This window comes from Stenella coeruleoalba (assembly GCF_951394435.1).
Source record: "Stenella coeruleoalba genome assembly, chromosome: 20".
Classification (NCBI taxonomy): domain Eukaryota; kingdom Metazoa; phylum Chordata; class Mammalia; order Artiodactyla; family Delphinidae; genus Stenella; species Stenella coeruleoalba.
Genome location: NC_137166.1, coordinates 28,033,298 through 28,049,886, shown reverse-complemented (window position 1 = coordinate 28,049,886; position 16,589 = coordinate 28,033,298). Strand labels below are relative to the sequence as shown.

General features: G+C 46.7%; 1 protein-coding gene across 3 annotated transcripts in view; it reads left to right on the top strand.

Annotated features, from left to right (window-relative positions):
- NUP93 (nucleoporin 93) overlaps positions 1-14,370 on the top strand; it is a 122,152-nt gene extending 107,782 nt beyond the window's left edge. For 2 of the 3 annotated variants that reach the window (XM_079906861.1, XM_079906863.1), the window contains 13 exons: positions 259-391; positions 1,819-1,976; positions 3,061-3,226; positions 3,497-3,590; positions 4,401-4,592; positions 5,314-5,440; positions 5,553-5,625; positions 5,919-5,963; positions 7,517-7,633; positions 8,389-8,507; positions 9,270-9,387; positions 9,828-9,911; positions 11,366-14,072. In XM_079906861.1, coding sequence (XP_079762987.1) covers positions 259-391; positions 1,819-1,976; positions 3,061-3,226; positions 3,497-3,590; positions 4,401-4,592; positions 5,314-5,440; positions 5,553-5,625; positions 5,919-5,963; positions 7,517-7,633; positions 8,389-8,507; positions 9,270-9,387; positions 9,828-9,911; positions 11,366-11,629 — 1,690 coding nt within the window. In that variant the 3' untranslated portion in view covers positions 11,630-14,072. Of the gene's footprint in view, positions 1-258; positions 392-1,818; positions 1,977-3,060; positions 3,227-3,496; positions 3,591-4,400; positions 4,593-5,313; positions 5,441-5,552; positions 5,626-5,918; positions 5,964-7,516; positions 7,634-8,388; positions 8,508-9,269; positions 9,388-9,827; positions 9,912-11,365; positions 14,073-14,093 lie in introns of those variants that run through there. The other variant, XM_079906862.1, reaches the window with a different exon arrangement.
- The last annotated feature ends 2,219 nt before the right edge of the window (positions 14,371-16,589 follow it).

Below are 16,589 nucleotides of genomic sequence, written 5' to 3'. Positions count from 1 at the left end.
ATTTGAAGTCCACTATTATATTGCTCAAGGGATTCTTTTGAGTATCCGCAGTGATGAGAAATCTTCACAGTGGTCCACTGCCCAATGAATAAATAATGTAGTTTGCTTCATTAAGCATGCACTGTTTCCTCTTCTATGTTAGGTTGAAATCCAGGCCCTTCCCTGTGGAGTTCACAGTCTAATGTTTGTGGGTATGGACATAGATACATGTAATATGTGTTTTCAACCTCCCTTTTTTTGCCTTTAAATTTTTTCCAGTTATAAGAATTATACCCTTGTGACTGTCTTTGGCAACTTGCATCAGGCCCAGCTGGGCGGGGTGCCTGGGACTTACCAGTTGGTTCGAAGTTTCCTGAACATTAAACTTCCGGCTCCCTTGCCTGGACTTCAGGTATTGGCATCTTTCTCTATGTGATGAGTTACCTTCCCAGAGCAGTCTCTCTCGGATAGGCGTTTTCAGTTTAAATGAGGTTATGTGTGGGACCTACTATATGGAGAAGAGACCAGAGGGGGCAGGGAGAGAAGCTAGGAGACCTTGGGAGACTGGTGGTGCAGGAATCCAGGTGATAATGGTGGTCGCTCAGCTTAGGGTGGAGGAGGGTGCAGGGGGATGATGTCATTGGGTTCTGGACATGTTTTGAAAGTAGACCCAGTAGGACTGTGGAAGAACTTGGATGTGGCAGAGTCAGGGCTGACTTCTGAGATTGTTGGCTCAAACAGCTGGAAGAACAGAGTTAGATATGGGTCCTAGAACGTGCCTTTCTTCTCAGCTCACAGTCTAGTTACAGTCAGATACAGACCCTGTGCAAAGTGCTGAACCGGAGCTGTGTACCAAGGGTGGTGGGCTGCAGGCTCCTGGCTTCATACAGGAGGTGAGGCCCACATTTGTGCTTAAAGAGTAGGGGCTTGCCAGCCAGGGGTCTGGGAAAAGGGTATTCCAGGAGGAGGGAGGAGCGTGAACAAACGCGTGGAGGCAGGAAAGAGTATCTGGTGTATCGGGTGTGTGGTAGGGCTGGACCAGCTTGGGGCCAGCTGGTGACGGCCTTGAGCACCAGGCTAAGCACTTAGGATGTAAATTGCTCAAAGGGGTTTAAGTGAGGAAGTGACACGATCAGATCTGGACTTAAGAAAGAGTCCTGCCGAGGGAAGGGTGGAGGGGCCGAGAAAGGAAGTCTGAGGTCCACTTTTCTGGAGGAGTTGGGGAGAAGGAGAAAGAGGAGTAACCACAGGGCTGCTGCGCAGGTGATGACAAAGCCACTTTTAGGAGAGAGAAGCTCTAGTGCTGGGAGAGTGGGAACAGAGCTGCTTTCCTAGATTCCCCAGTGCATAACGAAGCACGGTGTCCAAAACAAAGATACTAAGTGAGTGAACAACTAACAGGTGAATGGAAGTGCCAGAATCCATTTAGCTGATCATTAATGGTTAACATTTTATAAACTCAAATATGATGATAGTCTCTTATTGGTCAGTGAACGTCCTTAGCCTGAGTGCACATCTGTAAATTATCACAGAAGAACATGTCACCTGATTGCTGTGGGTACTGGGGTTCCACGGAGAACCCACTGGCTGTCTTTGAAGCCTGTGTACACAGTGCTATAGAGGAAAGGCTCTCGAGCCAGACTGCCGCTTACCAGCTTACCTTGGAAAAATTATTTAACATCCCCATGCCTCAGGTTCCTAGTTTGTAAAACAGAGAGGAGGAGGCCATTCACGGTCCCTGCCTAGTGGAGTTGTGAGATTAAGTGACTTAATACAAGAAGAGGGCTTAGCTGAGGGCGAGCACATCAAAAGTCATCAGTTCAACCTTTCCTCTTTTAGGATGGAGAGGTGGAAGGCCATCCTGTGTGGGCGTTAATTTATTACTGCCTGCGCTGTGGAGACCTGCTTGCCGCTTCACAGGTGGTCAACCGAGCCCAGCACCAGCTGGGAGAGTTTAAAACTTGGTTCCAGGAGTACATGAACAGCAAGGACAGAAGGTACAGTGAATGAGATGGTGCATCCAGAAGAAGCCACGTGGAATCAGCAGGGTGGCCCCCACTGGCGTTGCTCTCTTTTCCTTGTGCGTAGCTCCAAATAAGTTTCTGCTTGGGAGAAAAATGAAGTTTAGAAAGCAAGTAGAACTCTGTAGAATAACAGTTGAGAACATTAAAAGAGCCCCATTCTGACACCATGTGTACACTTACAAAGTCCCAGGCACATCAAGGATGCTTTAGTAAATGAAACTTTGTTGTATTACACTTCACTTGTTCACATTTAGTGCTTTTCCGGTTGACCCAAATGACAATATACGCTTCATACTCAAAGGCCAGAGTTAGAAGTTAGCAAACTTGAGATATAATCATTGAATTAATTCAGTAAGTTTTTTTTTTTTTAGTTCTCTTGCATTAAGGAACTGCTAAGCATTCATTTTTCTCTGGTTTTTGTTAATGTAATAGGACTTAAGTTCATATTCGAACCCAGTTTCAATATACATACATGTATGTAGAAGAAATAATGGTGGTTACCCCAGTTATACATGTGGAAAACCAGGGTTACTTTTTTGGCAGTGTCAATAATGCCGTGTCCAGAGATGGTCTTAAACCATAAGCCCTGTCTTGCTCATGTTAGAGAGTGTAAAGTAGGGACAGTGTTTTAGGGTTCCCCCAGATGCAGACTCTTCCCCCAGATGCAAGGGTTTGAGTGCATGGAGTTTATTTGGGAGGTGATCTCACAGGGATAAGGGAGTGGAGAAGCCAGAGTGGGGCTGAGGCACTTAAGGGACTGACTCTCTCTTGCCCATCACTGCTTGAGGGCTGCCAGGGAGGTGGGTGGAGGATTAATTCCCCAGACCTTCTCACGTGCCTCTGACAGCCACTACTTGAGGAAGCCAGTGGGTGGAGACACAGGTGTTGGTAGCTGCAAGTCTGGTTAAAGTGATGGTGCCCGTGGGTATGGGTGGGACAGTGTTACCCTCCATGAAGGAAGGCTTTGTGACTTTGCTGTGTGGTTGGGACCTGGGTACTTTCAGATGCCCGTGAGGGTCTTTAGCATATGTGTCTGTGTGTTCCCTTGTGTCTCTAGATTGTCCCCAGCTACGGAGAACAAGCTCCGACTGCATTACCGCAGGGCCCTCAGGAACAACACGGACCCCTACAAACGGGCTGTGTACTGTATCATTGGCAGATGTGACATCACTGACAACCAGAGCGAGGTGGCCGACAAAACTGAGGACTACCTGTGGCTGAAGGCAGGCGCTGCTTCCCTTGCCCAGTAGGGCATTCTCCCCTTCCCCCTGCTCACACACTGCACACAGATGTTACTGCTTAATGTATAATGCCAATAGGGTGACTGGACTAGTGGATTTCCTGTCTCCTGGCCCATTTTTTATTGTGTAATATTCGCAACCAGTAACACAGCCATTAGCGTAGCCTTGAGCATGGCAGCTAATCAGCTACAAGTCCGCACCCGGCACAGGAAGTAGCTTGTACCAATGCCTGTATTTCTCTTGGGCGTTTAGTTGAACCAGGTGTGTTTCGATGATGACGGCACCAGCTCCCCACAAGACAGGCTCACTCTCTCTCAGTTCCAGAAACAGTTGTTGGAAGACTACGGTAAGATACCCAGAACATAACTACCTTTCCTCTCTTGTCCACCTAAGGTCACTGCTTAGCTTTTTTCTGGGAAAATCCATCTCTGAACTCTGTCTCTCCTTCAGAACCCTCTGGATCTTCAAAACACAACAAAACAATGAGTTCAAATTTGGGTAGAGGCCACGCACGTGGCCGTAAACAGAGTATGTGACTTATATGGTCGTGGACAGTAAACTCCACTAGTTCTTTGAACTGCTCTGGCAGACACTGGCTCAGGGAGAGACATAAGAGGACTTGGTTACTGCTTCCTCAGAGACCTCGCAGTGACTATATCTGAGCACAAACAAGGGAGAAATAGCTTTTAATTTTTTCTTTCTCTCACTGTTTAAAAATTGGGGGAAGAAAAGGAAATTCCAACTAGTGGTCCGCAGTGTTGAACGCAGATATCTGTGAATCTGAGTATACCGAAGCTTTGAAATCATTCCTGTCCTTATTGAGTGACTTTTATCAGGATAAAGGAGAGAAACAGCCCCTTTTGTATTCCGTTTTAAGGTCCTGTGCTCTGTTTCTCTCCCAACTAATGCAAGCAGTTTGGGTTTTACAACACAGCCCCCGCTCACCAGTTGTTTTGTGAGGTCCAGAGGCTGTGGAAACAGGCCACGGCTGGAGTGGCGTCCACTGTGTCCAGAGCCCCCGCATCCGTTCAGGCTCAGGCTGGTGCTTTTGTCCCGCCCAGCAAGTTCTTTGAGCACATAGGGCTTCTTCTGGGCTCGGGGCTGCCGGCAGAGGCCGGCTCCTTCTGAGTCAGCTTGACCTCCTCTTCCTGGACAGGCGAGTCCCACTTCACGGTGAACCATCAGCCCTTCCTCTACTTCCAAGTGCTGTTCCTGACCGCGCAGTTCGAAGCTGCCATTGCCTTTCTCTTCCGCATGGAGCGGCTGCGCTGCCATGCTGTCCACGTGGCGCTAGTGCTCTTTGAGCTAAAGCTGCTTTTAAAATCCTCGGGACAGAGCGCTCAGCTCCGTGAGTATTTGTTGGCAGTGGCACATCCATAACACATCCCCCCATCAGATGGCAGTGGACACATAGCTGCAGCCAGCAGGGATTTGGGCAAGTGGTACCAATCATTTTAGAGTGTTGTAGGCGGTTGGGCTTATGAGATGATTAGTATGAGGGTTCTTGCCTTTCCCGCCTCCATTAGTATTCCCTGAGGTGTTTAATAGATAAAATGCTGTGCTAAGTGCTAGTTTTGTGGCCAGTGAGTCAGGTCGCCTGGAGGGTGGTGCAGGAGAAACAGTCCCTAGAGTCGTGAGACTGGTTCCCATTAGGGCTCTAACTGGAGACATTGGAAGGCACAGCCAGCCATCTTGTGTGCCTACCTGCATCGGGTGGGAGTCCGGGGAGGGAGAGAAGATACCTGTGCATGAATGGCTGCAGCTTCCTTAGTAGCACAGCAGACTCACTCCAGAGCACATGCCGTAATGGTCAGTTGTCACCATCTTTTCACTCAGAGACCAGCATACCTAGTGATTTACTAAAAATGCCACTTTCTCCAATCTGTACTTGGGACGAAATTGAGGACAGGGTGGTGAAGGGGATTGGCCTAAGCTCACAGTGGCAAACATTGGCTGGGCTGCAGGAGTAGGTTCCACCACTGGGTCTTTGGACTCAGTTCCCATAGCTCTCCGTTGCATGGGTCAGAAGGGCAGTGTGGTTGTGACCAGTTCTGTCCCCGTCGGTGCAGTCAGCCATGAACCTGGCGACCCTCCCTGCATGCGGAGGCTGAACTTCGTGCGGCTACTCATTCTCTACACCCGGAAGTTTGAATCCACGGACCCGAGAGAGGCCCTCCAATACTTCTACTTCCTCAGGTTAGACTGGCTTTTGACCATTTTCTTCATCTGGTTTTGATTTCTGCCACTGTGAGAATGACAGAGACCTTGGGGCCACACCAGAAACCAGGTTGATTTTGTCCCCTTCTAGAGACGAGAAAGACAGTCAAGGAGAAAACATGTTTCTGCGTTGTGTGAGCGAGCTGGTGATAGAAAGTCGAGAGGTATGTCTGTTAACTTTTCTCCACGCCCCCATGATTTCCAGTGTACAAGTTCTCATGCTGATGTGATACTGGATGGTCACCTCAATATGAGTTTGGTGGATGTGGCTGGGGGCAGGGGGGTGTTAGAGTTTTCTTTGGTTTCTGACAATGAAAACGTTGATTCAGTCTCACTGTTCTCTAGTTTGTGCAAGACTTCTCCCACCTCCCCTATTCCTCTCTTGTTTTCAAAGAATTGTGGATTATGTATATATCCTCGTCCAATCAACTGAGTAAACTCTTTTTTGTCTCTGCAGTTCGATATGATTCTTGGGAAACTAGAGAACGATGGAAGTAGAAAGGTGGGTTAAGTGCACCCCAGAGGTGTGTTAGTTTGCAGTTGGGGATTTATAATTGTCCAAAGAATACAGTTAGATTTTAGGATTCAAGGTACTGAAGATGCAAATCTGAATGAAGTTGCTTAGTTTTAAAAACAAAGAATGAAAATTACAGGCCCCAAATGATGACCTTGATTTTACATACATTTACATTTCTCCTTAAAATATGTAAATTTGTGGTTAGATAGTTTTTTTATTATGTTCAGAATACTCATCTGTTCACACCTGCCATATTTTCAGCTGAGAAGGCTACATTTCTGCCATTCTTGGCTCAGAAAATATGCAAGAAAGAAATTGGTTCCTGCACTTACTCTCCCCAGAGGGGAAAATTACAAATGCACTTGACCTCTCTCAAAAGATAGTTTTTGAGGGCTCAGAACTCTACACTGACCCCAGAGATGCAGCTGCTCCCGTGAGCCTTAGCAGTTCCCTAAGACCCATCATGGCTATTGGGCAATGTAGAAGGGGCAGAGGCCCTAGTGTCAGAGACCCCTCCTGACCCACTCGGGCACTCTCCACATGCCTCTCTTAGGGACTCACTTTCCTCATCTGTAAAAATGGGTGGTTTAGAGACAGCAGTCTCAAGATGACCTCCCACTGCTCACACCATCCAGAAGAAGAACAGTGGCAGTGCTGGTGACAGTGGCCATGCTTATGGAGCAGTGACGACTGCCAGGCCCCTGTGCTGAATGCTTGACATGTATTTTCTCACTTAATCATCACAAGAACCCAACGCAGTGGGAAGCGTCATCTGTTTTTCAAGGGAGGAAGTGGAGACAAGAGAGGTTATTTTCCTCAAGATCACACAGCTAGTAAGGAAGTGAGCTGGAATTTGAGCCCAGTCCTTCTTGACCCCAGAGCCCATGCTCTTCACTGATCTCCTGTGCTGCCAGGGTGGCGGAGCAGGTCACCCGACTTGGTCCAGGGCTGATGGAGAATCAGATGGCCAGTCAGACGTCACATAGTCTGCCCTCTCTCTTCACGGTACCTCAGGCCTCTCCCATACTTTCTTGACCATTTGGTTGCTGTTGAGTGATGATGCAGATTTTTTTTGTTTGTTTTTAGTATCCTGACACCACTTGCCATATATTTTTTCAGGACTGGATTTCTTTTGCCATCTGTCTTAGAAAACAAATTCAGAATCTTTCAGATACTTTCTCTGAGCCTCCTGGTTTTCTTCCCCCTAGTGCCTACTCATCAGCAAAATTAAAATCATTGATGATTTCACCGATTCTCTAGGTCATTTTGGAAAATTAGAAAACACAGTCTTACTGGTGACTTCTGTGCTGCCTTTGAGTCTGCCTCTTCATGGGTAGTTTCCTTGGTCCTTTTCATATGTTTAGTACGACCTTATATCTTCAAGAAAGCCAGAGTCTAGCTGATGAAATATGTGCATTGCCCAGGGCAAGTATTTTCAGTTAAAGTAGTTTTCGGATCTCAGTTGCTTCTCTGTGTTTAAAATAACAGCTCTGTCCCCCCATTTCTCTCTTCCTCCCCTCCATGATTTGTCTTGTCAGCCTGGAGTCATAGATAAGTTTACTAGTGACACAAAGCCTATTATCAACAAAGTTGCTTCCGTGGCCGAAAATAAAGGACTGTTTGAAGAAGCAGCAAAGCTTTATGACCTTGCCAAGGTAAAATGTGCTCTTTTCTTTCTTCTGCACTTAATAGATCTGTCATCGGCCTTTTGGCATTAAATGCACAAACATTTTGATGGTGCCATTGTTGTACCCCTCTCCCTGCTGAGGCATTTTCTCCTAGTGCTTAGGCAGTTAATAGTCCAGTCAGGGTGAAATTCCCATTTTACAGAATTATTTCTGCCAATAAGGTCTTTCTGGCCAAACAAGAGTGACATATTGAAAGGCTGTCCCACGGGCACTGAGCAAAGCCTCCCTTGGCAGCAGAGGAAGCGCCCATCACGCTTGGGTGGTGAAGCTGCTGGTGAAGATGCCTGGTGCTCACCCTCCGGGCAGCCGCACAAACACTGACCGGTGTGTGTCAGGGAACAAAACCACAGCTGAGGGGTTCTGAGAGAACTGGAGGAAGTAGCTCGTTGTGAGAACATGCGGGGAATACCGATGACTGTTAGGGCCTGAAGAAGAGTACATTCTCTCCTTTTATCAGCTGACCAACGTGGGCAAAAAGAGGGTTATAATTCATTTTTCCTTTCATTTAAAAGTGTTCTGATTGAGGTCTAATTAAAAAGTAGAAAAATGTACACATATTCAGTGAACAGCTTGATGAGTTTCCCACAGGTATGTATCTGTGTCATCACCACCCAGATCAAGATACAGAACAAAAGTTCCCTCTTTGGTTTCGGTTATTTAGTTTTTTTCCTCTTATTGATTATTTTTAATTGATTCCTTTCTTAATTTAAAAAACCGAACAGAATGCTGACAAGGTGCTGGAGCTGATGAACAAACTGCTCAGCCCTGTCGTCCCCCAGATCAGTGCCCCGCAGTCCAACAAGGAGAGGCTGAAGAACATGGCGCTCTCCGTCGCGGAGCGGTAAGGCCGGGGCTGGCTCCGGGGGGTCCCGGGGCTCCCAGCGCCCACCCAGACGCATCTTCAGCTTTACCGTAGCATCAAAGAGTTCCCCAGCATGGCTCTACTCACTCACCCTCCCACCAGCACTGACAGTTTGACAGTTCCTGTTCCCCCACGTCATAACCAACTGTCACTTGGCACTGTCACTTGGTAAACATTCTTGCGAAAAGGAAGGGTATGAAAGGGTATCTCAACATTTTAATCCTGTACATGAGGTTTAATTCTAGGCATTATACTCATCTATATGTCATTAGCAGCCATCTCAAAGACATTTTGGAACAAAGCTAGTGATGGATGGATGGGGAAATTCTTAGAGATGTAGTGGCCAGTGTTTCAGAAGCTACCTTCCTCCCCATGAGTTCGAGGAGTTATCATACTTCAACCAGTGTAACTCCCAGGCTGGGGCAATAGTTGTCACTTTCTGTGCCCTCTGCAGATACGCCCAATAAAGTGACCCAGTGAAAACTGGGTTGGAGATGCTTGCTGAGATGGGGGCTGAGGCAAGAGAACTGTGCTTCACACAGAACATTTATAGGTGGATTTCTGTCAAACCCGCCACCAAATGCTTGGCCATTTCAAAAGAAACACTATTTTCCACTCCTTAGTTCACTTCATCTAGAGAGTTTAAGAGGTTTTGTTTGACATTTTTTAGATGCTATCCTCAAGTTATAGATTGCACAGAAATTCCTAATATACCCCCCTTACTTCTTTTTTGTCCTTCAGGTATAGGGCTCAGGGAATCAGTGCAAATAAATTTGTGGACTCCACGTTCTATCTTCTGTTGGACTTGATCACCTTTTTTGACGAGTATCACAGTGGGCATATTGACAGAGCCTTTGATGTAAGTTTCAGGAGGGGTGTTTGAAGTGCAGGTTAATGTATGCCCTTGAAAAATCAAAACACTTCGTGAGATTCATTTAAAACAAAGGAAATGTCACCAGTATGCCTGTTAAGTGAAGAAGGACAAGTATGATCCTGTGAATATAAAAGGGATTTCTGTGTTGCTCTTTTTTTCCTTTTTCTCTTCCTTTCTTCTTTAGTCTAAAAACAGAGAGGTTTCTCAGAGTAATTTGAAATCTCTGAATTGTAAAACTGCCTCAGAAAACGAGGATAGGAATTGAGTCAGTCAGCAAGTTAGAATCAAAGCCTTTGAATGAGGGGATTAGCATTTCCTATTAAGAAGCCCACTATGAATGTGTTAGATGCTGACTATGTGTTTGAGGAGACGAAATGACTGTGATGGTTGTATCATATGGGACCGATGGGTTTTGTTTTAAATAGATAATTGATCGGTTGAAGCTGGTGCCCCTGAATCAGGAAAGTGTGGAAGAGAGAGTGGCTGCCTTCAGAAATTTCAGTGATGAGGTGAGTCCTTTTCTTCCTGAATTATAAAATTCTTTTTTCCCCCACTTCTAACTGAAAGCTTTTGTTTTAACATAGCCAATAACTTTAACAGTCCTACTACAGTCACCATCCAGACTGAGTTTTCTAAGACAAGTCCAATTTCAGGTATCCTGGGCTGGTTTTTCTGTGAGTACACATATCCCCATCAGATTATAGTCTGAGTTCCTGACTCAGAAAATACACTCGCTTTAGAGACCAGACATATTCTTGGGAGAAACAGGTTTCTTGTTGATCTGTGGGATCTGGTTTGATTCTTTATTATGCACTTGTTCTAGAGGGTGTGTCAGTGCTTAACTCTGATCTTGTCTAAGTAGTTCCATTGGGTACATGAAATATGCATCATGATTCACGTCCTTCTTTCCCTTCTCTGAACCATTTTGTCTCAAGAAGCAGATGCAGTGACCACGGACTCAGTTATCAGCCCAAGAGCCCCAGAGCTACTGTCTCTCTGCAGGGTTTCTAGCATGTTGCCACTGCTTAACCCAAGGGTACTCAACTGGGCTGCACACTGGAATTGCTAGGAGACCTTTAAAAAAATCTGTGTGCCCAGGCCCAGAAATTCTGGTTTCCCTGATCTGAGCTGCAGCCCAGAACTCCCCTGGTTATTCCCATGTGCAGCTAAGGGTAAGACTCTTCTCTAGAACCACAGGCACTGAGGGCCAGCTGCCTGGTTCCAGGATGTTCCTAACAGTGTTTCAATTTAAAACCATTAGTAAGCACATTCCTTTTATGAAAGCATGTTTCTGTTCTAGAGGAAGAAGAAAGGCCGGCTTCTGCACATGTGGTGAGGCAGCTGCCTGCTGTGGTACACACAGTTCAGGAGGTCTTACCTCTTGCCAACCATCCCTTCACACCTGCTGCAGTTCTACCCCTAGCCACTCCTTCTGTTGATTCTTGCCCTCCCCTGGTTACATCATTCAGTGTTTCATGGACTGAAGTGTTGTACCAGGGCCTGTCCTCATAGACACTCCCAAGGACTCTGCTCGGGCTGTGCTGGTCCCATGGAGACAGTCTGGTGGGTCTGAGACAGTGGGGAGTGGTAGGGACTAGAGAACCAGTGTATGCGTCCCTGCCTGCTGACATTCAAATGCAGGCTTTTGCTAATCACTCTTGCTGGCCAGACGTAGTGGGCATGCGTTTTGCTCACTGCCCCTGCCTAGGAGGACTGGCATAAACAAGGGATCAGAAGAGTGACCTACCTGACCTTCTGAGTAGCATTGCCTGAGCTTTGCTTTCACGCTTGACATTTCAATGCCATCAGCTCCTTTTTGGTGGCTGTGTGGCGCTCCACCTGGCAGCTGTGGAGATGTGATGTGACCAGGCCTTCCTGGAGCACAGCTCCCCCCTCCCCCAACCTGTGGTTGGCCCCAGGGCTTGGTTCTTTCTCCTTACTTCATGTGTGTCCCTCTGTGCAGGTCAGGCACAACCTCTCAGAAGTGCTGCTCGCCACCATGAACATCTTATTCACACAGTTTAAGAGGCTCAAGGGGACAAGTCCATCATCGGCATCCAGGCCCCAGCGAGTCATCGAGGACCGTGATTCTGTAAGATCCCAGCCAGATGGTTGGCCAGAGCCATCGCTGAGAACCACCTTTCTGGTTTGCTGTCCATTGCACCTCATGAGACCACTGCTCATGACCTTAAATTGCTCGTTTCTTTACTACCTGGCAGCTGGGTAAAGTTTGTGTCGGGGACTCCCGGAAGAAATCGAACATTAATGGGGTTGCTACTCTTCTCAAGCTAAAAAACAAAGATGTGCTAAGTCAGCGAATATCACCTTTTAAAAAATCAAAATGCTAATTTATACTGATTCCACAAGAATTCCAGCCCTTTTTTTTAAAATATATTTTTATTTTAAATATTTTTAAATAGAAGGTCATTTTATGAGTCTCAGTTCAGCACTTTCATGAAAACCATACTTACTTTTGGTCAACAATTTGATGCAAACCTTGTTTCTGCTGTCATCTCACAGTGACTCCAGAGAGGTACCTAGGACAGTCGTTATCCCCATTTTACAGTTGAGGGATCTGAGGCCTGGGTCAGGAGGTGTCTTGCTTTTGTGGGCCCCTCAGGTGGTAGGTGAAGGAGCCACGTCTGGAAGCCGGGTCTGTCTGATACCAAGGCCAGTGCCCTTTCCATTGCCTGTGGGGCCTCCGGCATTGCTTGGGTCACGCAGAGTCCAGGTAGATAGAACCCTGGGATTCCAACAGTGTATGGTGTACAGTTGATTTGACAAAAGAGGAAAGAAATGTGTTTGACCCAATTAAACCATTAATTCCGTCACGCAATGGATAGCGCATTGGACTTCCAATTAAACCATTAAAACAGGCAGTGTTTTAGAATTACCTTTTCCTTAACATTTCCACTTAATGTTTGGTGAGTCTCTCAGTATGGTGTACAACAGCCATACCTGATTTGGCAATCAAGGAACTAGAGCCTTGAAAATCTATCTCCCGCCGCCATGGATATCTGAGGGCTCTCTCTGCTATGACCCCTACAGGCATTGTCACTGTCAGAACCTCTGCCTCGTGAGTGACGGTGGGAATTTTCACCTTTAGCAGCATACATAGCAGTGCTCAGAAGTGGTCCTCTGACGTGGTAGGCCCATCCGTGTGTGCATCAGAGGCAGCTGCAGGTCTGCCATCTGCCCTTGGACAGGCAAGAGCCTACATAGGAGATGTGCCAGCAGTGGGCTCGCTGTGCTGGGGCCTTGGCAGCGGTGCTGTTGTGAATACAACTACTGAAGTGGTGGGCGTTTCTGATACTCTCTGTACTGCTTACAGGTCAGAGCAGGGCTTGCTCACAGAGAGCAGAGCTGGTGGCCTGGCAGGTCCATTTTCCACATCTGAAGGGAACTGATTTAAGACTAGCTGGAGTCACACGCTGTGTGTTTTAGTCTCTCTTTTTTAGGCACTTAGTTTTTACATATGATGGATAAAGCCATTCTCCTGTCTTCCTTTTACCCACCGCTCTCCTTTGTAATGAAAGGAAGGGATGGGTGGAGTCGAGGAAAGACTTATGTGTAAAAGCTGCCTGCCCAAGAATTGGCCTCATGGTTTAAGCTGCAGTGTTGCCAGGGAGTGGATGGGTCGCTTGGCCTGCATACCCCTAGAGCTTACGTAAAGTAGCTGCAAGTTAGGCAGGAGAACCCATGCACATTTTTGCACTTTTAAAGAAAATCTGATGGATACTCTCATCATAAAGTAAATTTCTTTTGGTTTGGACATTAATTAGGACCTTTACTTGCCAATTTACTTCACATATCAGGTAAAAGGCACCTACCTTTCAGTTTTCTTCTTGAATGGTCCTTAAGAAGCCTAGTAAGTGACCCTTGAATTTTTCTTAAAAATCTCATTACTGATCCAAAAGATGTGTGTAGACCCTCCTTTTCTATTCCAGATATGGTTTCCTTTCCTGCTGGTATAAGCATCCAACACACCTCAATGTGGGGCAACCTGAAGCTGTTCTCTTACGTTTCTTTATTCAGTAATTTATCCGTTGGAAATTGGAGTGAAGGTTCCTGTTTTTGTTGTTGGAAACACCTGAGTTTAAATCTTTTTCCTTCCTGGAGCAATCCAGGAATCTCATAAATATTGTTGCCTGAGAAAAGAGGACCAAGCACTTCTGTCAGGAAGGAAGGAATGTAAGGAGTGAAAGGAAGGAAAGGGGAAGATGCAGGAGAGGAAAGAGCTGGAATGGGCCTCACTTATGCACGACTGTTGCCTCTGGTAGTGCAGGTGCTTCACGAGGGTCCTAGAAAGAAACTTAGGACCCCATGGTAACAGTTGGACAGAAACCAGCCAGGAGAGAGAGAGAGGCTCAGAGAAGTAGAGCAGGCAATCTGAAGCACAGGGCCGTGTCAGCAGCTGGTCAGACGTGTCAGGTGAGGCAGCTTGCCCGGCACACCCGTCCATCTTTTGTTAAGCAGAAGGGCTTTGGAACTGAGGCCCCAGCAGCCGAGCTTTGCTAACTCTGCACCATGCTGGAGGAACATGATGGTGGAGGGTGAGACTGTCATCCACCCACCGGGAATCTGCCCTGACCCCAAGGGGTAGAAAATGGAAGGCCGGGGTGGTGGTTCTCAGGACAGTGCCCTGACCCAGAAGTTAACTGGATTTCTTCTCTTCTTCCCCTTTCTCTCAGCAACTCCGCAGCCAAGCCCGAGCCCTGATTACCTTTGCTGGGATGATACCCTACCGGACATCTGGGGACACCAACGCAAGGCTGGTGCAGATGGAGGTCCTCATGAATTAAGTGCGATGCTCCAAGGGGCTCCTGGGGCTGCTCGCTGTCAGTACCTCAGGCCTGTGGGCCTGCCAGGGTGGGGGGAGTTTCTGGTTTTGTTTCTGTTGTGTTAGTTTTGTTTTGTTTTTTTGTATTATGTATATTTGTCAACACCAATAAATTTCTTTGATTTGTATTTCTTTTCACATTCTTTTATTTTCATTGTTTTGTTTTGTTTTTCCTTTGAAATTTTGTTCAAATTTTTATTTGTGTGGGAGTAAATGTCTTCACTAGTGCTTGGGCCAGAAAATTATAGGCTTATATAGGCATCTGTGATTTGGTTAAAGTTGACCTTAAATGATTAAAAATTCACCCAAAATGAGCAAGGAAATGAAGCCTTTGGGAGTTGCTTTTATTTAGATATAACATTCCCTGTAGCAGGGTCACAGTTTGCTTTTCACATTTTTATTTGAATGTGAAAGCCAGTCTCAGCCTTGGTAAGTTAAGATTTGTGTGTGAAATACCAAGCACTCCATGTCCTCTTCCCTCTTACCTCACCAAGGTGGGCCTTGGCGTCCGGGGGTCCAAGACCATCCTCCAAATTATTTGGTTTGCTGTTCTGTTGAAATCCCACTGGAGATGAAAACATAGGCCTAGGAAACGATAGCCTAGTAAATGAACCTTGCCGGGGTCTCAGCTGGAGCTCGAGGGAGGGCAAACCTGGGAGCCCTCTGTAGCTGCAGCACTGCGAGGCGACTGCTTGGCCTTGTGTGCTCTCCTCTTCAAGATGACTCCTAAGCCCCTCTTTTCCCTTCTCTGGTGCTTGGTTCTTCTGCTTGGACGGCTTCCCCTCTCCTTCCCTTTCCCACTCATGAAGCCAGTTGGCCGGGCCGGCTCATGGGTCTCATTACATTGGGCATCAGCACCGTGGATGTGTGGTCCCTGAGCAGAGGTTGTCCCCCATCATTGGCCCTGTTTCTCCCGAAGCCTTGGACTAAACTAGAGAGGACGTGAGGACGAGTGTTTGTTCCTGAATGGACCAGCTGGGGCTACGAGAAATTGGGTATGGTCGGCTCTACCGGTTTTATGGACTGCTCCTGAGGCGGGCTCTCCCAGGAGGATGTTAAGATCCCCAGAGTCTCCAAAGGTACTTTTTTGCTTCTAGGGAGGAAACTCTCTCTTGTCACAGGGCATGGTTACCCTCACAATCCTCTGGTTATAAAAATACTAATTGTTGGCCTTTCCTTGTAGTAAAGAGCTAATAGATAGATAATGGGGCCATCTGCTGTTCATCAGTTGGGTCCCCTTATATCTATCAAGGATGTAGCCTAAGGGGCTGTCTCCCTCCTCTAGTCCCATCTATTCGCCTTCGATTGGGCTTTACTAAGAAAGTCTCAGAACGCAAGCACGGCAGGGGACTTGATTTAGCAAGTTGTGCCCAATTTATATGTGTTGATTATATTTTAAACAAAGCAAACAATTTGCTTTAACAGTGCCTTAAAAAGAGTATTCTGAGGACTTTTCATAAAGTTTGATTTAGGGTTCTTTTCTTTTTTGGTACTAGATCTTGTAGATAGAAATATAACAGTGTCATAAAGGAGAGAAGGCGCAAGGTGTTTAAATATGTATTTGCTCCCTGGCTCACCTCTTGTTCATCATTCTCATTGTGAGAATTAATTGTGAATTTGCCTTTCCTTGCGTCATGCAGTTCTGCCAGCTCCAAATAGGAGAGCTGCACGTGAGCCCTGCAGAGGGGGATGAGGTCCTCTACCCTTGGACAGAAGGGAGAGGAAAGCTTCCCTGAAGGGGGTGCTGGGTGGAGTTGAGAGGAATGCAGTCCCTGGTTGGCATTTGAGAACTTGCGTAGCGAGAGACATTTATAGGAGAAATAAGGTAACTTGGTTCATACCAGAAGGGCTGGGCCAGGCTCATGGAGCAAACCCAGGGCTTGTCCTGTCGACGGATTCTGTGGTAAAGCAAGGCCTGCTGGGTGCAGAGATGCAGGAGACATGAGGCCAAGTTTAGAAGGCCACAGCATCTAACAGGTTCCCGTGTACTCATGGTTACAGCTTGTGGCCAGAAATCATGGTCCTGTGATAGATTATTAGGTTAAAAGTCATCCTTAGCTCACTCGGTCAGGGAGCTAAATCCTTTCCCTTGATACTGGTCCATGATTTCACCATTTACCCAGAGAAACTGAGAGAAAGTGGTCCTGGTAGTCTTTCATCTTCCCAGGATGAGATTCCAATCTTTCTAACAAAATCAAGGGTACTTGGAGGCTGACAGGGTCAGTGCCTGCCTCCGAGTGGCTCATAATAAACTCACTGAGACACTCAGAGGGATGTACTGACTTGATCTGAGTCCCTTTCAGAGGCCTAGGGATTTGATTACATGGACTCTGTTCCTTTGATTTTT